The sequence below is a fragment of the Ooceraea biroi genome, chromosome 2, assembly GCF_003672135.1.
Source record: "Ooceraea biroi isolate clonal line C1 chromosome 2, Obir_v5.4, whole genome shotgun sequence".
In the NCBI taxonomy this organism is placed as follows: domain Eukaryota; kingdom Metazoa; phylum Arthropoda; class Insecta; order Hymenoptera; family Formicidae; genus Ooceraea; species Ooceraea biroi.
Genome location: NC_039507.1, coordinates 1,010,464 through 1,033,724, shown reverse-complemented (window position 1 = coordinate 1,033,724; position 23,261 = coordinate 1,010,464). Strand labels below are relative to the sequence as shown.

Sequence of the window (23,261 nt, the reverse complement as noted above, 5' to 3'; positions counted from 1 at the left end):
TAGAAGATTTTTATACGATTTATAAGACAATGCAATTTGCACATGCGATTCATTGATTTATTATCGCACGTTTCCTCGTTGGCATTTTGTTAAATGTGCATTGTAGGTATTGCGCATCTCGCGGCTGTTCCGCTGATTTCCGTCAGTTACCGTCGACGCAACCTTCTGAGTACTGAGCAGGGTTTTTGAAATAACTGAGTGCGTGCTGTATCTAGTCAAATGTGGAGAACGATGCTAGAGAACGTTAAAGAAAGAGTCAATGCAAAGATCCTCGCTCTCTGTGAGTTGGATTTCCGCACACGTACATCACGCTTCGCATTCATATTAAAAAAAAAAACTGTCCAGCAGACTGCATTTTCTACTTTAGTCTGTTCCGTACGTCAGGAATCAGAAGGATGAACGCGCGACGAGACGGAATCGACGGTGAATGACGCCGCGACGCGTGGACGTGTATCGCGTCCGTTGTAAGATACGTGTGCTCTTGTCCAAGTGAGAATTCCACGTGGTTTATTATTGTCGTGCTTTTACCGCGCATTCGCATAATAATGTTCATCGTGCATCTCTGCGAGCTCTCGGCGCGACCGATGCGTCTACTATCGTGTATCTATCTCTTTTACCTATACCGCTTTGACCATCACTTTGATCTTTCGTAGCCGCGACAAGCGATCGAGGTCCAATTAGCTCTAGCAAAACTTTAGTAAAAAAGGGCAAGGGACGAAACGAAAGAAACTTGTCAAGTTAAGAGGAATATCTCTTTAAAAGACGTGTTTCTTGAACCCATTCGCGTCGCCTGGCAAGTTGCGCTGCGATGTGAAAACCACGCGATTATGGACAGTTCTGAGAGACAGAGCGCTTCTTTTTACGATATATATCGTCGATTGTGTCACGCTTATTGGTTGCGAACGATGTACCACTTATCGCACTAATCGCCAAGTCTCGTTCATCAGCACTCGTCATACGCTTCTGATCCCTCATGATCACCCTCATTCGTAGACTACGTAGACGGAATTAGCGAGTACTGCAGGATCAAAGAGATCATTCGAGTTCAAGGAAAGGGAGGTGGCTTTCTTGCAGATGCATTATATACATGTATATATATAGGCATGCATGTATATGATGCCTCTCTAAATCTCGAACCTAAAATCCGAAAATAACGAATGATTATTTCCGAATCTGATATGAATTCCGTGAGATAAAAAAGGGATAAAAATTGAAAAGTACACTCTGATGGTCACAGTGAACGAGTGAGTCAATCCCAATCCCGCACGTAATCGGAAAACGTAATTATAATATAAGACTCGTAATTGCAAAAGACAAAAAATGAGACGTTTTCTCAGAGAGTATTGGGTATCATGAACGATTCACATCACATCCGAGATAACCGATATAATTTTTGTTCCATCAAAGAAGAAAGATAACTAATTGTGCTGAAACGTATACGTGAAACATGAATCGGCAAATTTTCAAATCTCTCTCGCGTTACGAGCTTCGACCTATAATAGTCGCGTGTATGTAATATGTGCTGAATATTTAGTAACGTCCAGATAAACTGACAATAACGGCTGTGAGTGAACGGTATTCTTTTCGGGAATTTATTGTAGCGTAAAGCGCATTTCCACTCGATTTGCCCGTGTGTGAATCGGTCGGTGACGGTCAGCATCTCCGATCGATACTAGCACATCCAGCGCATACATACATTCATCAATGATCCGTACACTGTGTGGGGAACGAGCTTCATTCGGTCGATGCAGCTCGACCGAATACGGGCCAATTACATCGATCTGCTTCGAAATGGAGAACGTGTGCCGTTTCTTTTTGCACTTTATGTAATTTTCAAAAGTTTCTACAGCCACTTACAGCCTGAAGCGCGTTTTAGCATCCCGTTATTAAAAAGTGACATTTTAGACAAATTCCTGCGGTTCACTATATCGCGAGTACATCTCACTTGAACGTCGTACCAGATTTGTGCAATTAGTCCGAGAAGAAACGCTGAAATTCGATGTGCACTTGCAATCAACTATTTTTTTACGAAGAATAAAATCTTGCCCTTGCGATTATATACCGCTACTGATAATAAGCGTTACTGATCTACTACGATTCATCAGATTCCATTCGAATTGCACGTGTGCAATCGGATGTGTTAATGATATCCAATGTACGTGTAATTCAACGATGAGATTTTTCTGAAATATTTCAAACGCGAATATCTTTCCACTTGTACAATTAATTATATTTCGTTCATAAGTCACGTGAGAGATATGTTCATGAATGTGAAATGTATTGGAAATCATTAATGCACTCGATTCATTCCACGTATCGTGATTCAACTGTCTTACAGATCGGTGAAATAAACGACACATACGTACACACACACACACACACACACACACACACACACACACACACACACACACACACACACCTAAATGATTATTCTCGCAAATATTTCGCGCCATGTCAATCGTTTGAAATAGAATTTTGTGCGATGCGACGATGCAACCGCGCAAGTGCATAATAATAATTTCGTAAAAGTAATGTAATGTTAAAAATGAATTTTTGTGATACGGGAATCTGCTTTCGTTGAAAACAAGGACATGGTGCGCGATGCGACGCGGAAATTCGCAAATCCATATATACTCGCTTTGCGATTAATTTTCCGTACGATTCGCTGTACCAATTTAAATGTATTCTATCGTTGCGTCTTCTTTAAGTCTTATTTGTTATCGGTTTACACGTTGCGTTCATCTATCATGCGTTGTCCGTTATGCGTTGTCCGTCGTTTTGTCTAGCGCGGAGCGAGTTGAGAACGACGATAGTATTGTATTTAGCGCGATACAAATTATTAATAGTGATGGTCACTCGTCACATGACTCTCTATGATTATCACGTATTATGTATTATATATTATTATTATTATTATTATTACTACTACTATTATTATTATTATTATTACAAAAAATATATCGCGTTAATTCTCAAACAAACGAATAAAAACACAAAGGGATGAGGAGATAAAAATTGTAACATATTTGTTGATGGCCAATATCAAATATGTATAAAAGTAATAATATAATACAATATTACTAATAAACAAATATTATTAAATCTGCTCGTCTCATTTGACAAACCCTGATACGACGATGGTTCTGCAGACTTAATCTGCGATCACACGATTGCGATATTTTAGATGTAAAAAGTTTAAAAGTTTTCAAGAAACTCGTCGCATACATTACTGAAGAGCGACGCGCGCCACACACGAATCGTTGCACACAACTCGCGCTCATCGCGATGTCACGTCGTGACGATGATGACAAAGTCACATCGGAAACAAAGAATTTCTCTCGTTTCTCGAGAGGAGGCAGACGATCTGTGTGGCAGAGGTCGAAGGAGTGGATGGGCCAAGCGCACGTTGTCGGTCTTCGTGTCGGTCCGATGCCAGAGAGCGCTATTATGATCCGAGTCCGGCTCGGTCGTCGTCGGAAGTCGCGGTGAATCCGCGTTAAAACGGCAGCGGATAGCTCGCGAAAAACTCCATTTGACGCCGCTCGCTTTTACTCTCGTTTCATGTCCGAACCACCGGCATACATCGTGCTCCACTCTAGTCTTGTCAAAACGTGTCAAAACCGCTGCTCCCCTTCGTTACTCCGTCTGTTCTCACGTAAATCATGAAATGGTACGTATAAAATGTTTAAACGTGTGCGATATCCGCGGTAACACGTTCTCGCAATATGTACGTGTGTGTGATTAAATTTGATTTTACATTTTGCGAGTGCATCGCGCATGTTGCTTTACCCGGGGGCAAGCTCGAACGAGCGATATTATATTCTATTGTAATACATATATCTCGAGCGATGCAACGTAAGCTTTTGCCAGAACGCTTAAATTTAACCGTTTTGGAGTACTTCTCGGAATCGTAAGTAAATTTGGTCTCGGTTTAACATTTGTCGTATAAATAGAAAAGACAACGCATGTTTCAAGCTCTTCCGGCTCTTCCGGTAAAACGGGTAAAGAATTAAAAACGTGTCTTTTGTAAACCCGTGTATCGTTACTACTTAAAAATGCAGCTTGATGAGACATTCAACTCTCCTTCCTCAGTTTTGTTGAATTTGCAAGTAAAATTAACTCGCAAGAATGTTACGCTTCTTAAATAATTGTAATGATAAAATTATTTATTCGAGAATGAAAGCTTCGTGGGGATATAATGCAGCTTAATGGATAATTAAGAGGCAAGCAGCTTTTAATACGCGCTGTGGTGTATATAATGGTATAATTACAAACTGTCTATTTTAATGCCAGGGCCTCTATCTACAATTTATATCGTGTCTGATACACGTTGTATTCTATTATTAAAGTTACTTTAAATAATCGATGCATCCCGCAAGTGTGATGAAACTCGTAATCATACTGCCATTGTCATTCGATAATAAATTGATCGCGTTAATAAATTAAACGCGAGTCTATACATGCGGATTTGCAATGATGTCTTTATACAATTATTTGGATTCATCCAGATTTCATGATCGAATTATTTCAACAGCCCAGGCTACATATACATGATACGTAGCCGGGGAACGTCGACCGTAGCTCGACTAAAATGAGAAAACGTAAGAAAAATTAGAACAAGTTGGAAAAGTCTGGCGCGGAGGAAGATGCTGTTCAGTTCGGTGTATTATATGCTGAGTGGGGTCGTTTAAAAATAGACGTTTAAACTTAAATTATGCCCTCTAGCAAAGGGAGTCGCGAGCGAACGGTTCAAATTTTATATGCGCCGTACCTCGATATAGCCGAGGGCTGTGTAGTAACAAGAGCGAATTCAAAGTTTATTTACCTCTTCCTCTCTCATTTCTGTTAGATTAATTCTCGAGAAGAAAAGAAAACCGATGCACGAAACGAATTATTTCTATATGCAATTATTTCCAACAGAGATATAATTTTTATTATATACAAAATTATATGAATACATTTCATTTCTCATTTTATGCATACACGCAATTATTTACGTGTATTATACGCGCGCACGCACGTGCGAGGATGAATGCGTGCGTATGTGTGCGTGCGTTACGTCACCTGCATGATTTAATTTCTCGTCCATAAATAAATGTATTTTTCTTCTTTTGTGTGTGATGTATTTACGGATACACGTAAAACGGTGATGTAACACGAGCAACAATCGATAGGAAACGCGTTGTGAATCTAATAACGTTTTCAAGTAAAATTGGCATATCGCTCGAGGAACGTCATAATTAATGACGTCCGAGTGTACTTCGGTTTATGAGATTCGCGTCCAAATACATCGTCAGCCAAGCATAAATCGCCGAAAATTATATATAATCGTTCTTGAAGCGGTCCAAACCGTTTTGGTCGGGAAGGCTACCGAGTGATCATAACCATCGAACGTGACTCGCGAAGATTATGAGCAGAATGCGACAAACGCGAGACGTTCTCCGCCCTCTCTCTCTCCCTCTTTCGGGCGTGACTGATCTTTCGCACGATACCTTGAAAGGAAACGCCGGCGTGTCGCGCATTTGCATAGCTATACGTTGCGCGATACGCCCGCGCGCGGTACGATATAAAAGAGCGCAAGATTCTACAAAGATAATAACCAATAATAAACGCGCAAAAAAGAAACGACGACGCTGAACGACGTTGAACGATGCCGAACGACGTTAGCGCGAGCGCGAGCGCGGGCGCGCGAGCAAGAGGAGAGCGACGCGAAGAAGGAGAGACACGGGGACGGAGAGATGCATCGATCGGCGCGTGTCGCCGCGCGCTATCTAGCGGTGATTTCGCGCACCACGATTCCCGTGCGGTGCAAAATCGAAAAATGGCCGTTCCACTAGCATTTGACGAGAACTTTTACGGCAGCCGCATATATTCGGGCCTGGCCGCGACGAGCGAGTGATCGGCCAGATAATTTGAGAACGTTGCGCTCGGAACGGAGGGAACAGAGGCAGAAAGGGGAATGATGGCGAGAAAACTGTGAAGGGAACTGTGCGCGCATCGTGCGAAAGAGAAGTTTGCCGTGAATCGTCGCGCACACGGTGTGTAACGTCGCGCCGTGAGCGGTGTCTCTAGCAGACGACATTGTTAGTAAAAATAAAATACTATTATATTTGGATCGGTCGAGAGTGGATACTCGACGTGGACGCGCGAAGATGCGCCCCGACGAGATGCGTGTTATTGCGGTATCGTTCCGTCGCATCGCGAACATGAATTTGCCGTAGGCGATGAAACGCCGCTTTTGTATTGTGCTTCACGTCAGTCATCAGCTATATGCTCTCTCTCGTCGACTTGTCGTCGGTTTTGACTGCCAGTCAAGAACAAAATTGCCGAGGGAATGGAGAGAGTGCGCGTGCACGACGATTCCGATTGATCGTCACGATGTCCATTAGTCAGCGAGTCGTTGCTCGTACCCTGACAGCGTAACTGGATCGTGAAACCGACGCGAGAACAGATCGATGGTACGGAGATCCGTGTCAGGACGTAACGACGAGAGTAACGTGAAACGTCTACTGCACCAGCAACACCTCTCGCCTGCACGCAATCATGGCTGCCTAGTATAGGGCGCGTATTGACCAATTTTTATCCCAGTGCCCCTTTAGGTTAAAAGTCTCTCGTATTCGTAACGCGTTTCGCATTGACAGTTAACAGCTGCCCAGGCGCGTGACGTCGCGCTACCGCGCGCGACCGATCCGATTGTACATGTGTATGTATATGCACGCACACGCACGCCCGCACGCACCACACACGCACGTATGATACCTACATTTCTAAAGTGTTATTTGCATCTCTTGCAGGCCTGTAAATCATTCGGAAGACTTGCTGTTGAGGAATGTAGGCGACGAAAGCACGGATCAAAATAATAATATAACTATGACGAGCGAAGATCTGTTACAACCCGGCCATGTGGTCAAGGAAAGGTGGAAAGTTGTAAGTTTTTCCAAATTTTTCATGTTCATGAAACGTGCAACCAACAAGTGTGTTCCTTAATCCTAAAATTACATGAAAAAAAAAAAACATTTATAATGTATCAATGACATTTTTACGCTACTATGATATAGGCTGCGTTCCGATATTCACTGCCAGTACTGAAAATCTATAGTATACGTGACATAAACTATAGCTTTTCAGTACTGGCAGTGAATATCGGAACGCAGCCATAGTATTTCAGTCTATTAAAGTATAGTATTAAAAGTGTGAACATGATGTAATATATAATTTTCTGTACAGGTGAGAAAAATAGGTGGCGGCGGGTTTGGCGAAATTTACGAGGGTCTCGATTTAATGACGAAGGAACAAGTCGCTCTTAAGGTTGAATCTGCACGGCAGCCCAAGCAAGTCTTAAAGATGGAAGTAGCTGTACTAAAAAAATTACAGGGTTTGTACGAGAATATCCTCAATTAAAGTGACATTTTTACAAGACCGTCGGCAAGATCATGTGTTTATACTCGGCTTGTTATCACTTTGTAACGATTCCAGGTAAAGATCACGTTTGCCGTTTTATCGGCTGCGGGCGTAATGATCGATTTAACTATGTTGTAATGCAATTACAAGGAAAGAATCTAGCCGAGCTACGCAGAGCACAACCGCGAGGTGCTTTCTCACTTTCTACTACGTTACGTCTCGGTCTTCAAATTCTGAAAGCTATAGAAAGCATTCATCAAGTGGGCTTTCTGCACAGAGATATCAAACCTGTAAGTACGTGTTTACATGAAAAAAAAAGATGTTTACCATAAAAGTGTATGATTTGCATTTTGTATGATCGAGAAGTACAAGTGGTGTAATTACGGTGTAATAGTTTACAGAGGTGGGCCATTTTGTACATTTTGTGTCTTAATAAGTAAAGTAATAATGGGAGATAATGTAATATAAAAGAAAAGAAAATATATAATCGTAACGTTAAATTTCTAAGTTGCTTCTTTGCACGCACGATCATGCATGCATGATGCAGCTGTAAACTTTTCCTAGGCAACTGGATTACACGTGGTTACACGTTTAGCTGACGCGCGCTCTTCGTTAATACATGTCTTTATTGGTACTCTTTGTTCGCAGTCAAATTTTTCGATCGGCCGTCATCCTTACAACTGCAGGCTAGTATACATGTTAGATTTTGGTCTAGCTCGACAATTCACGACTGGTACGGGAGAGGTGCGACCGCCTCGTGCCGCTGCGGGATTTAGAGGAACCGTCCGATACGCGTCAGTCAATGCGCATAAGAATAAAGAGATGGGCCGACACGACGATCTCTGGTCGTTATTTTATATGCTAGTCGAGTTTGTTAATGGACAACTGCCATGGCGAAAAATCAAGGACAAAGAGCAAGTAAGGAAACCCAAGTGACAAGTTTCATCATGATTAAAGTGCCGGGAGCATTGTTCAAGATTTCCAACATTTTCTTCTGTACAGGTGGGCCTGATGAAAGAGAAGTACGACCATCGATTGCTTCTGAAGCATCTACCATCTGATCTACGGGTCTTCTTAGAGCATATCCAGGTACGTGTCGTATAATCGAGCAATAATGCCACGAAAATGTCACTTATCATTAGGATTACATATAGTGGATCTAACATTGACTTGTATATCTCAGACTGTAATGCTCAGAATGAGAAATCCTCTCATTGCGGCGTATCTTAAACGCGTACAACGTGCTTCATATTACAGAGTTTGGAGTATGCGGATAAACCGGATTACGGTATGTTGGCCGGTTTGTTTGAACGATGTATGAAACGTAGAGGTGTAAAGCCAAACGATCCTTACGATTGGGAAAGGCCATTAATAGCTAATGAAGGTTTATCAACTACTAGATCGTTACCTACAGTAGCCGTAGCGCCGCCGCTTACTACAGCTACTACTATCAATCAACCTCCGACTACAAATGTAGATACCAATAATCAAGAAAACGTTGAGCCGGACAATAGGAAGGAGTTGGATGTAAGAGATTTAGCAACTTTTTTATATGATCTGTGTGTATCTTCTGTATCTGTGTGTGCGTTACAAATGTTACAATTGTGATACGATTAAATGTGTGCACTCTTATAGTGTCTTGAAACATATCAGTGTTGTTATTCTTTGTGAGTGATTTTTTGACCTAGTGTTTAATACTTGTACCGTAATCCGTGCGTGATAATGCGTGTCTACTTGTTAAAAAGTTTCTTTCATGACGTCCAACAGGTGCAATTCGATTACGAAAGTTTATACAGAAGAAATAGGCAACGTGCAATAGAAGGTTCTCCAGTGCCATTCGCAGCAGCGATCAGCAATCATGGTAGGGATAAAAATTGCAATACCACGATGCCAACGACCGATAATACGCATCAGCAGGTTGCGCAGCAGGCTGTGCCGCCTCCACCGATGCAAGGTTCGTATAACCTATTAGATTATATAGGAAGACAATGTCGGTAATCTCGATCATTACATAGTACTCATCATGATACGCAGGATCTCCGAAAAAACGACGCGCAGTGTCGATGGCGGTAGAATCTCAAGCGCCTGCATCGGTAGAAAAACAGGTAGACAACGAGGGAGATGCGTTGATGGCGTCTGCTCGCTCCGCCTCCGATGTTCCTCGCCTTAAAACGGTGACGAATGCAACGGCGCCGCTTAGAAAATCGGCGAGTGGCGCTACGTTGCCCGCTACGCTCGCTCGTCTACGCATTGCCACACCCGAGGGAACCTCCGGTGAATTGCCGAGCCCTCGCATACAGACAGAAGTCGATGCTTCCTATTGCTCTTACGACGTCACTAATACCAAATACGTTGGAAACCAAAGTCCGGTAAGTGGCTCAGCTTGGCTAATTTCTCACTCGATTCGGCGGTGTCCACCGTGACTGAATTTATCGACTATAACTCCGTATACTGGGTGTCCTTAGGTAACCGAACAAAGGGAACCTCTCAGAAGGGAACCTAGGAGGAGAACGGACAGCCGACAGCAAGCGAGAGGCGGACGCTCGGCGGTACGTGACTGTTCTATCACACAATTTGCGCAAATAGACGACGACAACGTGTCCGCCCTGCAGCAAGTGACCAAAGGAGGCGGAGGATTAACTCTGGCCTCGCAATGGAAATCGCAGTTTGACGACTCCGAAGAGACTGATAACGAATGGAAGGGCGAGAATCTGCAGAGTCCCGAGCACAAAGGAACGAATGCTCCATCCATACCACCACAGGTAAAGTCTTGCTTGTGGAAGGATTACGGGTCGCACGTAAGCCCAGGTATAAAGTATATCATTCAAACACGCTGCAGTAACGTTAAACTTAAACGACGCGATCGTGTGTGCAGTCCACAGGTATCGTCGAGGGCTCGCAGCACGTATCGACGGATGCGAAATCTACCGCGGGTCAAGCGAATGCCTCAAACGCGTGTCAGCAGCAGTCTCTAGTTCCTGCGGCATTGTCGAGAATAAGCGAAGATTCTCCGAGACCAACGGCGCCGCATAGATGTCTAAACATCGCGGGTATCGAAAAATATCCGGAACTTCAAGGGGCACTCCCGCGAGCTTGGAGCGTTCCGGTCTTAGCGCCGCATGTTCGGGCGTATCTCGAAGCTCCGTTGGTTTGTACCACGTTTTTTTACGTAAATCGTTACTACTCTAAACTACCTCTAAAAGATCTCCATTTTTCGTACTCGAATTTTCTTTCTTTCATAATACATTATTTATAATTATTTATAATACATTCTTATGGTGCCCTATTAAATACAATATCCTTTTACGATTGTGTTATTTTTTCGTTGTAGTAGATGAAATCTGTTTCTTGGTTTCCCGTCGTGTAAGTATTGATCTTTCCCAAACGCGTCATTAATCGGCCGCTTATTCAAAGCCGTTTACTCGCTTTGAACATGCGATTGTTCTTCTGCTCTTCTTTCCTTCATTCACTTTACGTCGCTTTTTCTCTGTAAATTTTTCATGTAAATTTGTTAATCGTTTTATATGATTTCCGTTTCTTTTTAACTTCCAAGCGTAGTGTATAGTAATTTAATTTTCATAATTTTCAGAGAGAGTTACATGATTATATTACTTATGACACTATAATGCGTCAAAACAAGTTCCGTGCGTTCGCACTTAGATGTGGACGTACGAATGTGTTGGATGTGTATGCCCGTATGTAATTGTTTCAATGATACGTAGGTTCAGCAAGCGGCATTTGACGATTTATTGTACGAGGTCGACGTTATGAGAAATATTGCCACCCGCTACGACGAGCCGAGGCAAGTTGCGCTAGTCAGAAGGCCTAGTCTACCAGCAGTGGCTTTTTCTCTGTCCGACGCAATGTTCAACACACCCAGAGGAGAAGAGGAGGAGGAAGCAGTAGCGGGAAGATTGGAAATCAGAGTGGTAGATGCGACTGGTGGTGCTACGATTGTGCAAACCAGTGCTGACAGAGAACCATTACAAAGTACATACGTATACTCTAATTGCTCTTTCAATCTCTTGTTTATTAGCGATTAGTGCGCGCATTACTAGTCTAGAGTGCTCTTTTTCGTGCTCACCTAATTTGCTTTCTTATTTAATTTTTTACAGAGAAATTAACGAACGGTACAGCAGGTAGCCCAGCTAGTCCTAATCCGGGACCGGAAGAGCCATCAATATATTACGATGCTACGGAGAATCGACCGACTGCAAATGCTAGTTTGCAGAAGGAAGCGACCGGTGTCACTACTGCCTCGGCTACCTTACAAAATGCAGTACCGCAACGTGATAATAAGGACAATAAAGAAAAGGAAACATCCAGTAGAGCGTACATCGCCCATAGTAAAATACCAATTCCCGTTAAGAGCCCAAGGTGCTCGCTGTCCGAGTCGGCGCCCGAGACTAATACTCCGAATACCAAGGCGGCGACTGGAAGTGACATAGAAAAATCATCGATGCCCGCCGCCACAACTAAGGAAAAAGAGAATAGTTAGTAGAGCTAATATGATATAGTAAATTATTAGTAAATTATTGAATGATGCGCATACATGTCCATGAGATATTTATGTAGCTGTATTTGATTCTCCGTGACATGTGATTCGTGATAGGAATTGACAAGACGTGTGTCTTTCTTAAAGATCTTGTAAGATGAGCGATATTCTCGAATGAAGATGTATAAATGAAAAGGCTACGCTTTAATTTAACTTGTTACCGTGTAGTTGTGCTATAAGTCTACAAGAAAGAGGATGTCTCTGTAAAGTATTAATATTTTTAGTATTTAGAGGAATTTTCTCTGAAAACGTTATTCGCGCATCGCGAGAAAATAATCCCGACAGAAGTACATTCTCTTTAATGTCACTTTCTGCAGCGCGATTCCGAGAGATCTGTTTTAAATCGATAGAAAAGTTACGAATGAGTCTTCTCCAAGTAATCTCATGTTACTACATTCTTTTGAGATAAGAGATGTGATAACTGTACACATTAATTTGTAAGAATGCACAATATGTACCAATAAAACGTGCACGAGTCGTGGAGTATTTCAAAAGAACTCGACCATTACGTTTATTAGAAATGTTTTTGAGACAGAAATGAATTTAATTTTCAAAAAAAAAACAATCTATATTTCGAAGACAATATCCTCATATATAGATATAATGAATGTGCGCGCACGTGTACGTGTGTATGAAATTGATTTGTTGTGATTGATTACTTCCTCGCCATACTAACGTTCGCAAATTTTAGCTGTCAGAGGTAAACCATTGACAGTACATGCGGAAGCGCCAGCACATTGCCGTCGCATGCCATTATCTGACGCTAGACCAATCATGTCGCCTTTAACTTCAGCCAGCTCTGCCGAAGATGAAAATTTAACTGGATGCACGCCCGCTTTGCGCCGCCGAAGACAGAGCGAAAAGTATGTGACAGACGCTAGTCAGCTGAATCTGCAATTCCAAAGACCGCAACACAGAACAAGACCGCAGTCCGAGGTGCTGCCGAGACTTTCTCCCAGGGGAGTACCCTCGCACCTCCTACGGGAGCCAGGTAAAAAGTCTGAAGAGAGCAGTGAAAGTGATTCCAACAGCAGTGGACCACCGAGATCCGGGCGTCAACCACCACCACCGCCTGCGTCGTTGCCACCTCACATAGCAGAGAACAATGCTAGGTATGGCTATCCGCAATATTTCCATTTCACTCGTGTAGATCATCTTTAACCGGGAATGTTTAAACTTTACCATTTCTTTCTTGACATTCTACCCTCGTTCTTTATTCTGTATCTCTCACGGTGGCTATCAACTAACGATCAATTACATAGATGTAAATTTTCCATAATTATAGATGCCGCCGCTATTGGCCGATACCAGACGCAACGATCGCTAGCAGAGAATCGTGAGATTTGCTGTTCAAAATGACAAATAGCCTCAGTTTGTGTTAGGATTTGAGAAGGCTTTACTGCTCAACCAAACGAGAATGTGATATCATTCGGGGCAGCGAAAACACGTAATTTTTCGTTTCGATAAATACGTCATCAGGAATTTTAACAAAGTGCATATCTGTGTATCGATGAAGATAGCAGAATGTGCGAAGATATAACTGTCTGTGAATGCGTATTAAATAATTGAAGTAACGTCGCTTTAACGGAAGTTTAGCTATTTTGATGGTCTTGAGCAAATTCTTCAAAGAAGGGAATCTTTCAGATCATTTGTGGGGTATTTGCGGGGCACTTGATATATTTAAATCAATTGAATAAAAGCGTATGTAAGATTGCTTTCAAGCGTGCTGTGCGTGCAAGCGATACAACAATCCGGTCAGTCGAGATAGTTGCTTCTTCAAAAGAGGACTACAACATTCTTTCTTTGCTTATACTTGGCACACTTGCGTTAGAGTCGCGTGACATGCTCGTATATAATATCATTAGGTATCTGCATCTAATGTACTGCCCCCTCTCCGCACCACACCCTCTTTGTTTTACATCTACTAAATTTGCACAAATTAGTTAACGCATCATTATCATGCGTTGTGTTTAAAACTTTAATGAATTCGATGCCTTTATTAAATCTCACAAAATTTCCTTTATACAAAAGTGTCAAATCCACTCATCTGCATAATTTACACATTAAATTTCCTACAAGTTTTGTAAGATTTATAATTTTTATTCTAGTGATATTCGCTGCAATATGTAGTAATATTTTTGTTATTACGTTACAATTATAACAACTACTGTTATGCATACTGAAACATATTTTATTTGTTACAATCGTACGAATATTTTATATCGTGAAAGTATGAATGTTTGGTATAAAGATCATTATAGTTAGTATCGTACTCGTCCGATTTCAAAGAGTGCTTTAAATTATTAGCAATTTATAAATATTGTCTTGCAATGAGCATAAATCATGTAAAAGTAATTTAATGAGTTTTGTGGATAATAAGAAAACGTATGTGTGAATAATACTATGGATATGGATGTTGTGTAGCGTGACAACAAAGAAAGAGTGAGAGAGAGAGAAAGATTTCATGTGAAAAAGTGATGATCTAAATAAATTTGGGCCAAATGTACTAGTCTCCTAAATAGCCCATCATTAATGTCAACAAAATGCAATTGTATCACCTATATATACATGTGTACGTATGTATGTATATATAGATGTATAGTGTGTGTGGTGTTTGTACATAGGATCTCAGTTTTCTAGCATTATTCTTTGCCAAATTTAGAGAATACAACAAGATTGTTTGAATTGAGTACAAAGATAACTCGAGGTTTCCTGGAAATAGTTTGAAAAAATATTACCAAATCTAAAACAATATTTTCGAATTTTTTTCCTGGTGATTTTACTTTGCGCGTTTACTATATAATTTTTATTTAAACAGATGCTGAAAGAATATAAAATTTTTGTTAAGAGAGATGCATCTCCAACTTGGTAAACAGTTTTTATATATATATATATATATATATATATATATATATATAAATGAGTATATGAAATCTGAGAAATCCTGTATACGAACGTATGCATGTGTGAGAACGTGAGAGTCGAAGAGACGTGCGCGTGCGACAAACATTCTGAACAGGAACTTTTAAAAGTAATATTTGTACTGAATGATATATCCAAACACAGGTTCCTTTATTTGATTACGTAAACATACAAAAAGTAGTATAAAATACCACAGCAATGTATGAAGAGAGAGCGAGATAAGATGTAATCATCTTATCTGTATATGTATGTATATCAGATGAAATCCGTAACCATGGCAGATATTTCAATAATTCTCATGCACATAATACAACAAAGTTGATGTAAGCACGAATGCTTTTGCGAGTTTTCTTATATAACGAATCTTGAGTGAAGTCTAGTGATGCAGAAAGCTAGTCAAACTAGGATAATTCATAATATGTGCTATTGTTAAATTCAATTCTAAGTATGAGTCACCTTGTAAAATAAAATAGGGAGATTATGCTGCAGTGATTAATATTGTATTGTAAGATCAAGCATAAAAGGTATAACAGTCAAAATGTATTTGGCGAAAAATGGACGCAATTTCTTAAGAAATGTGATGTTGATTATTTTCTCTCTCTTTTTTGTAGTAAATATGTCCGCGTGACAAGTGATAATCTTCCTCAAGTTTTTGTCAAGGAAGAATCGAGTCCGAAGTTCACGAAGAAATGGCGCTACGTGATTGCTTCTCATCAAAATTTTGTGAGACACCAGGAATAATAATTTATAAATAAACGTAATTTCGAAATCATTTTATTCGCAAGAATTCGCATTTTGTTGCAAATAATATACAACAAGAGAGATTTTATTAGGATTAATAGGAAACTTATTACATTATCAATTTATTATCGTTTATTAATAACTTTGTATAAATGTATACGAAATGCGGATACATGACGTAAATTGAATAGAGATAAAAGGATCAAAATTGGCGAACTTGTTGGCAACATTGTTAATGATAGCATTATTACATATGAAATTAAATATAAAAAAAAGTGCATCTTTCCAAGCAAGTATATGATATAGGTTAGTAATTGTAAAATATTATTCAATATGCATGTATAAATGAATTTAGAGTTTTGCTGCCTTTTTCAGAAGGTAAAAGAAGAGAAAAAGCATGTGTACACACGTATACACAGAGAGAGAGAGAAAGAGTATCCTTTTCCGAATTTATGTAAATAAATGCCATGTACGCATATAGCTGCGTATTTTATGAACATTGAAATGTAATATATGGTATTTACACGAAATGCTTTATAATAGATGTTCACTCAACTTGAAAAATTAACTTATTAAAGTACGTAATTTTTGGCGTAATTTTCTATTCTCAGAATGAAACTTTCTTATTTCGGTTCATAAAACGATCTAAAGCAATAATAGACTTTGTTGTTAATTTTTAGAATATTTAAACTGAAGCAAGTAGCAATTGCTGCCTTTTTATGCAACGACAACAAACAAACAGAAAAATATCTGCAATAATTAAACTTGTTGTTCGATTTAGCAGATTAATGACCGAATAAAACCGATACAATCAATATATGAAGATAAAGCATAATTACGTGGAGTACCAACATTACTGGAAAATGTGCGTTTCCCCTTTTTATTTCTTCAAAACTTTTCGGTAAAAATATATATTTATCTTTATATTAATTAAATGATGAAAGTGTATCATGTGCGCGGACAATTTATAAATTTTATAATATTATTAAAATTTATAAATTTATAATACATTAAACTTCATAAAATAATAATAATGTTAAATTAGTTGTAATTTGAAATATTAATTCTTCTCAGTACGGCAATATCGATTGTAAATTTAAAAAAAAATTTAAAAAGATAATTAAAAAGATAATTATTGAAAAGAATAAAAACATCATCAAAACATTTTCCAGTTGTGGTACTCTCTATATGGAGATTTTAGAGAAAATTGATTGAACGATATTTTTGATGAAGAAAAACAGCCATTTCCAAATTCCACAGAGAATATCATTCTATCGTATTATCACATTTTTTTGTATAAAACAATGTTTATTGTCATGTCTACTGTCTATCTAATGTTTCGTACAAAGTTATCCATTTGTGTATTTTATAGGGATTCATCTTTGAACCTTGACGCGTATCACTGTATGTACGTGAACATATTTTCTCTCCCTGTGTGAAAAGTGGAAAGATATCATTCCATCCATATAATTCTGTACCATAACATACGCATTATAAAATAGAAAACAAGATTTTCATCTCTACAATGTATATGTGTCCGCAAACCACGCGTGAAGAGCCCACGTTGTGAAGAGAACATGATCTTTTCTGCTATAGTAATTAATTTTTTGCAGCAAATATATATATATATATAAAATTGTGTGTGACTACTTTATCAGGAGTGAGTCACGCGTAGTGAATAAGTATAGGAAAAGTTGGCTGTAACGAACACCGCTAGAAAATGAAATATTGTAGAGTTATCTAAGCAGAGTTCATTGTAGCTGAAATTTCAATTCAGCAATCTGAGAACTTGGAGCTCTTCCCCTCTCTATACAAGTTATTATAATGAAATTTTGCAGTCTCTTGAAAAGAAATATATTCCGAGTCCTATTTCAATAAATATCGCAATGTTTCAACAGGGGGATATACGAAATTACTTGTAGTTTTATAAAGGAATTACAGCCAACCGGTTTATTTAACAAGATTGGCTCATATTGTTGTGAATGATTTGAGCTACTAAACACAGGATAGTGGACTAGAAAATTTAGGGACATTATATGAAACTTTGTATATCGATATAGAAATGGATAAAAACAAAACTAATTTTTAGGATAAGTAATGAGAAATGTGCATATAATTTAAACTTTCATATATATATATTTCCCCGCAGAATAAATAAAATCTATCTATTCTATTGCAAGCTAAATTCTCTTTAGACAATCTTGTAGCAAAGTTTATGTGTTACGATACTTTCTACTCTATTTCTCCAATCGTTTTCTCTATCGCGCGCGTTTCTGATAATAATATTATTAAATTACTACCTCATCTTTAATATCGTATGTTTCTTTAACGAAACAGTAGTCGTAAAAAATAGTCTTTGTCGAATTTTACGCAAATGGGGCACGAGGGCAACATGGATAATAGAAATAACGGCAAATAATACAATAGGAAGAAATAGGAACAGTTGCCTCAGGATTATCATTTTCTTAAAGTAGAAAGAAACAAAGGCAACGTTTGCAATACGTCGTTTTTATTTATTAATAAAGTTCCTCGAGAAGGTGTATTATAGTATCATAGTAATCAATAGTGACATCTTTGCGCGTGTATCTCGTAATAGCTACCATTTTGTCTAATTTATACATGTAACGCTTGGTATCTTTTGAGGATATAAGATAAAACCAGAATATCGACATCTAGACTATGATATCACAATAATTAACTGCGATTATGATGGTATTATTTCAGCTTTACAATATAGCGGCAATCATAGAAAATACGGAAATACTAATTATATTTAATTGTTATGAAGTATTGGAATATATTTTTGGGCTTATCTATAAACGAAAATATAAAAAACTATCCCTTATATTATTAATGTGCTCGCGGGATGTGAGTGCCTTACAAGTATAGTTCACACGAGCATACACTCTTGGCAATAAGCATAATCTTTTTGTTTGTTTTTTTTGGTTTAATTTTTTTCTTTTTTTATAATTTTATCGTGGCATTCGCACCATCCAACTCAGATCGGCTAAAGCTTAAAAGTAGTTTTCTACAATAATGACTCAGTTTTGAACAAGGTTTGCTCAATGCGCTCGTTTTACAATTGATCCCAATACTGTTATCAGTATCAAAGACTCGCCGATACTAACAAATGGGATATTTCAAAGACATTAACGAATTCCACTTTTCGAATGCGCTATGAGCCACTGTAACGTAATGTCAATATTGTCTTTTTCTTTACACGAAATACTGTAGCAACAAATCTCACGGTCTTGAATCGCAGACAAATTCCTGGAACATGCATCATCGCATTTTACATATGTGTAAATAGGAGAAATGAGTGGGTGCACATATGTGCACATATAGAAACATTATATATGCGTTACATCATAGCTAAGCAACAAACACAACTTACATCCTCTCTATGAGCCCATTCTCATCCAATGCGTGTGGTAGATCCCTCTTGTTACCCAGAACCAGCACTGGTATTCCGGATAATTGTGGTTTGTCCAACAAGTTGTGCAATTCATTGCGACTTGCTTCAATTTTCTCCGAGTCGGCAGCATCCACCATGTAAACTATGGCGTTCACTCCTCTACAATATCTCTCCCACATGGATCTGAACCTTGGTTGACCACCGATATCCCACACTTTTATAGTGACATTGCCTTTGGTTATTTTGCGCATGTTAAAGCCTACAGTCGGTATCATGTCTTCGCTAAATTGCCCCGACTAAATGTAAAAAACAGAAAGCTTGTCTTTACCAATTGTGTTTAACATTCATAACAAGTGAATCCAATTACATTAATTATTCGCGTAATCAGTGTCTCGAGTTATTCACAAATGCTTTCAGAATATTTCACAAGAAATCACATTATGTACCCACTGGCAGAAAAGATGCTTGAAAAATGATATCAGGTGCGTGATAAGACAATAATTCGAGCGTGTCAAAACTGTTTACAAAACTATCTTATATCATCGTAGCGAAAAACAAAACAATTGGCAGGGGAGTAAGATAAAGAGGGGGTGAGAGCAGAGAAGAAAGGAATAAAAAGGAACCGGTAAAAAAATATAAAAGGAGAAAGTGACGAGGTATATAGAAAAATAATAAAACAACGATGCAACGCCGAGCGATGTCAAATCAAAGCCGACCATGATTACGTATCTCGATAATCGTACGTTCACTTGACACAAGGGCGTATACGGAGGCGGTTTGCATGAGCAGTGATAAAGTTACTTCAAAGGGGTTATCGGATCTAACCAAGCATCGTACAAGGATGTCGATTACTTGGATTCTCGTGTATCTCGTCGACATCAACGGCGAACGTCATTCTGACACTTTGTGTTCGCAGATGCAATTCGCGCGTGATAAATGCGATAAATCCATGACTCACGTACCGCTATGACATTCACGAAAGTAGTTTTTCCACTGTACTGCAGTCCGACGAGAGTGAGTTCCATCTCTTCCTTCCAGAAGAGGGACTTGAACCAGTCCAAAATCCGATTAATAAGAGCCAGCATGTTGTATTCCGCACGGCCAGATCCAATTCCGTCGAGAGGTTAAAATGGAAACTCCTTCAAAATACGGCCGCTCGTCCGTTTTGACGTATAGATCTCGCTGTATCCGCCGTCGGAGGATACGTCAGACCAGTGTTCCCAGATGGAGAGACGAAATTTACGCGTGCGCAATAACGCGGCCACCAGCAGCCAGCGCTTAGCCGCTTACTCGTTTATTACACGATCGGTCACGAGATGATTACCACATTTCGCTTTTTGAGTTTTCACCTACGCGAGAACTTGGCTGCGTTACAGGCAGACAGCTGAGTTTTACTACACGATTAATAACATCTTTCAATCGTTGACGTGCTGCTGCTGCTGCTGCTGCTTGTCTGCTGAACGTCGTTTTTTTCCACTCCGACAATGAGAAGCCTTTCACTTCGACCGCAGTTCGGTTGACGTTTCAAATTCTTCAGAACATTTTCTTTTCTTTCACCTAAAAAGAAGAAAAGAAAGTGTTTTAAAGTATTTGGAACATTAATTTGGACTAAAGCCTCTTACAGTTCGCACTGCTAACTAGACTACAGTATATCTCAGGAAAGAGAGCCGCGTCTGATCAAACATCGAGTCGCATCACTATGTTAATCAATTGAAAACAGTGGAGGTTCGTAGCGGACTTCTTAGAAACTACACAATGAGAGTTTTTATAAGCCGGTCATGAAAAAGCGATTGTTGCAGTTGGTTGCATTGGTATTATTCCGCGGGCAGAGAGAAGCCTGAGAGCGGTCACGCTCGCGTTTTAACTGTAACGCCTCAAACGTGGACATTGAAGTGATTCTGTCTTTATTGCTCACTGAATATTGAATAAAGATAGAATGACGCCGCGAGCGTTGGGAGCGTCAAGTGGAACGCATATGTCCACGTTTGAGGCGTTACAGTTAAAACGCGAGCGTGACCGCTCTCAGGCTTCTCTCTGCCGCGGGCATTGAGTCTTTCAGCAATAGATGGGTTGACGTTCCGCAAGTGGCTTGTATTTTTTTCATGCTCGCAAATTTTAGTTTCTTTTGGAGCTTCCGATCTAACTCAAAATTTTTTCATTTTAAATACGACTGAGCGACATGTTCTCTTTCTCGTTTTTTCCACTTTGATAGGTCGAATGAGGTACGATCTAACCTCACGTGTTGCTGCATTGTTTATTCCTCGGGAAGTTACAAGACCGCTTAGTTTAACTGCTGATGACAACTTTGTCAAATAATTCAATACTTTTCTGCAATGAAAAAAAGATCGACTTCAAAACCTCAATCTTTATCTTTTTAGCGGAAGGCTGCATAAAATACCTGTTAACGTTTGTCTTGATATTTCAACGTTTTAAGAAGAATTATCAACATGTCTACGCCGATATTAACGAAAAAACAGCAACGACTGAGTTTATCAGCGAAAAAAGGACCCTCTCGAGGTTTGCGGAATATCTTGGCGCAACCTTCTGAAAATTACTGGTACTGTGTCATATATTCTACTTATTTTCTAAGTTTTTAATTGATGTCAATAAGTTCGTTCTATTGTTATTGAAACTTGATGATTTACTGAGACGGTTTATATCTATAATTATACTTTGTACTTATTACACAACTTTTTATCAGGCCCACTGTAAATATAGACCAATGTGAAACGCTAATAGGTCTTATGAATAAGTAAGTATAACTTTTTTGAACACGTGTTTACAATAATCAGTTTAGAACATTATTGTAACTACTGTGACTATTAAAATGATTTATAGATTATTACCTTCAATAAAAAGAACTGCATACAAGCTTCCTGGATCTATGCTTAGACACATGACAAAGGAACAACGTGCAGTAGCTAGACAAGAAGCATTAGAAAAAGAAACTGCTAAATCCGATGAGAGCATGTTGTAAGTATCCCCAATAATGTCGGAACTAAAGGCCGTGAGACATAGAAAAACCTAAGTGGTGAGACTTAAGACTTATTAATAGATGCAACCAGTCACAGTCGACTGTCACAGCCTTTGTACCATACCTTGAAATTCACTGGATTAAACTCTCTAATTTTTCTATATACTTTTTTAGAAAATCTGTAATTATAGGTATTAATGCAATTACTCGGGCTTTAGAAAAAAATAAAGTGTGCTGCGTCTTATTAGATGCCAGTGTTGAACCACCACTTTTAGTAAAGCATATCGTTATCATGGCACGAAACAAGGAAGTGCCTATCCTCTTATTACCAACTCTAAAAGCAATCACGTTACAGACAATTGGATTTGCCACGGCTGCTCTTGCTTTGAAAGTAATATATTTTCTACTTTTGTTTTCTCGTTTTAAAGAATGTACTTTTAGACTTTTTGAAAATTTGCTTTCAGGAAGATGTGATGCAATCTTCGGATAATGCATTCCACGCGTTGTACCAATCAGTGGCACAAATTTTTCAGAACTTCGTACCATCAAAATGTTCGTCTCAACTTTTTAAACCTGACAAAGCATCTGAAGAAAGTACAATGTGTAAAATGGAAGTCACAAATGTAAATGATCTGACAGATATTTCCAAGACAGAGAAATCTGTACTTACAGACGTGTATAAATACAGATCTTCACGAAACGAGAGGGCATTTGTACCGCCGGTCATCAACAATGGTTCTCAAATCTCGCAAGCATCGCCAGATGAATTTATTTCTTTAGACAATAATCCTGATTTAAGTGATAAATATTTCACAAGTACATTAAAGAACAAGAGATATGTAAATATACGCAAAGAAAAAGGTAAATCTGAGAAAAAGATAACGACATGTAGTAATGAATCAGCACTAATTGATAGCAATACGGATTCATGGAAACACAAGAAGCACAGAGGAAATCACGTATCGAGAAAACGCAAAGGCGATGACATTACCTATTTATCGTTAAAGATAAAACGTGTACAAGGCAACAATAATCGAGTAAAAGCAACAAAATTTGCAAAAAAGAAAAAAAAATGATAATATCATATTTGTATCCTGAGATCTTAATAAATTATCTAATTCATGTCGAACCAATTAATGTCTCATGTGTAACATAATAAGATATAATGTATAAAATCATATAACCAATATGTTATAAGAAAAAATATACATATATGCCTATCCATATTTGTATAGAGATTATTGCCTTAC

General features: G+C 38.9%; 3 protein-coding genes across 9 annotated transcripts; 2 read left to right on the top strand and 1 right to left on the bottom strand.

The window, feature by feature from the left end:
* The first annotated feature begins 3,654 nt into the window (after nucleotides 1-3,654).
* Nucleotides 3,655-16,216, top strand: LOC105287926. 5 transcript variants are annotated; one of them, XM_011353805.3, is made up of 15 exons: nucleotides 3,655-3,673; nucleotides 6,798-6,930; nucleotides 7,231-7,378; nucleotides 7,480-7,694; nucleotides 8,053-8,322; nucleotides 8,407-8,493; nucleotides 8,662-8,931; nucleotides 9,172-9,358; nucleotides 9,439-9,773; nucleotides 9,870-10,166; nucleotides 10,280-10,552; nucleotides 11,127-11,394; nucleotides 11,520-11,897; nucleotides 12,753-13,071; nucleotides 13,245-16,216. In XM_011353805.3, the coding sequence occupies exons 1-15, from the start codon at nucleotides 3,666-3,668 to the stop codon at nucleotides 13,297-13,299; spliced, it is 3,243 nt and encodes a 1,080-aa protein (XP_011352107.1). In that variant the 5' UTR covers nucleotides 3,655-3,665; the 3' UTR covers nucleotides 13,300-16,216. The 5 variants fall into 5 exon arrangements, with proteins under 5 accessions (XP_011352107.1, XP_011352103.1, XP_011352106.1 ...); XM_011353801.3 differs by having other exon boundaries at nucleotides 12,651-13,071; XM_011353804.3 differs by lacking the exon at nucleotides 3,655-3,673 and adding an exon at nucleotides 5,798-6,086 and having other exon boundaries at nucleotides 12,651-13,071.
* Nucleotides 16,217-18,114: 1,898 nt separating this feature from the next.
* LOC105287925 (ADP-ribosylation factor-like protein 8B-A) lies at nucleotides 18,115-20,535 on the bottom strand. Its single transcript, XM_011353800.2, has 3 exons — nucleotides 20,000-20,535; nucleotides 19,017-19,333; nucleotides 18,115-18,892 (listed from the first exon to the last, which is right to left on the bottom strand). Exons 1-3 carry the CDS (start codon nucleotides 20,120-20,122, stop codon nucleotides 18,772-18,774), a joined length of 561 nt encoding a protein of 186 aa, XP_011352102.1. The 5' UTR covers nucleotides 20,123-20,535; the 3' UTR covers nucleotides 18,115-18,771.
* A 563-nt stretch (nucleotides 20,536-21,098) lies between these two features.
* Nucleotides 21,099-23,249, top strand: LOC105287919. 3 transcript variants are annotated; one of them, XM_011353794.3, is made up of 6 exons: nucleotides 21,099-21,117; nucleotides 21,416-21,594; nucleotides 21,739-21,789; nucleotides 21,876-22,010; nucleotides 22,186-22,402; nucleotides 22,476-23,087. In XM_011353794.3, the coding sequence occupies exons 2-6, from the start codon at nucleotides 21,485-21,487 to the stop codon at nucleotides 23,085-23,087; spliced, it is 1,125 nt and encodes a 374-aa protein (XP_011352096.1). In that variant the 5' UTR covers nucleotides 21,099-21,117; nucleotides 21,416-21,484. The 3 variants fall into 3 exon arrangements, with proteins under 3 accessions (XP_011352096.1, XP_011352095.1, XP_026823657.1); XM_011353793.2 differs by having other exon boundaries at nucleotides 21,117-21,259; XM_026967856.1 differs by lacking the exon at nucleotides 21,099-21,117 and having other exon boundaries at nucleotides 21,124-21,594; nucleotides 22,476-23,249.
* Nucleotides 23,250-23,261: the final 12 nt, after the last annotated feature.

Excerpts from the sequence above, each read along its gene's own strand:
- LOC105287919 (XM_026967856.1), top strand. The coding sequence starts at position 21,485 with ATGTCTACGCCGATATTAACGAAAAAACAGCAACGACTGAGTTTATCA. Across the intron at positions 21,595-21,738 it reads CAACCTTCTGAAAATTACTG|GCCCACTGTAAATATAGACC; the intron begins GTACTGTGTCAT and ends ACTTTTTATCAG. Across the intron at positions 21,790-21,875 it reads CTAATAGGTCTTATGAATAA|ATTATTACCTTCAATAAAAA; the intron begins GTAAGTATAACT and ends AATGATTTATAG.
- LOC105287925 (XM_011353800.2), bottom strand. The coding sequence starts at position 20,122 with ATGCTGGCTCTTATTAATCGGATTTTGGACTGGTTCAAGTCCCTCTTC. Across the intron at positions 19,334-19,999 it reads CTTTCGTGAATGTCATAGCG|TCGGGGCAATTTAGCGAAGA; the intron begins GTACGTGAGTCA and ends TTTTACATTTAG. Across the intron at positions 18,893-19,016 it reads AATGGGCTCATAGAGAGGAT|GAATTTGTCTGCGATTCAAG; the intron begins GTAAGTTGTGTT and ends TGCATGTTCCAG.
- LOC105287926 (XM_011353801.3), top strand. Across the intron at positions 10,553-11,126 it reads CGTATCTCGAAGCTCCGTTG|GTTCAGCAAGCGGCATTTGA; the intron begins GTTTGTACCACG and ends AATGATACGTAG. Across the intron at positions 11,395-11,519 it reads TGACAGAGAACCATTACAAA|AGAAATTAACGAACGGTACA; the intron begins GTACATACGTAT and ends AATTTTTTACAG.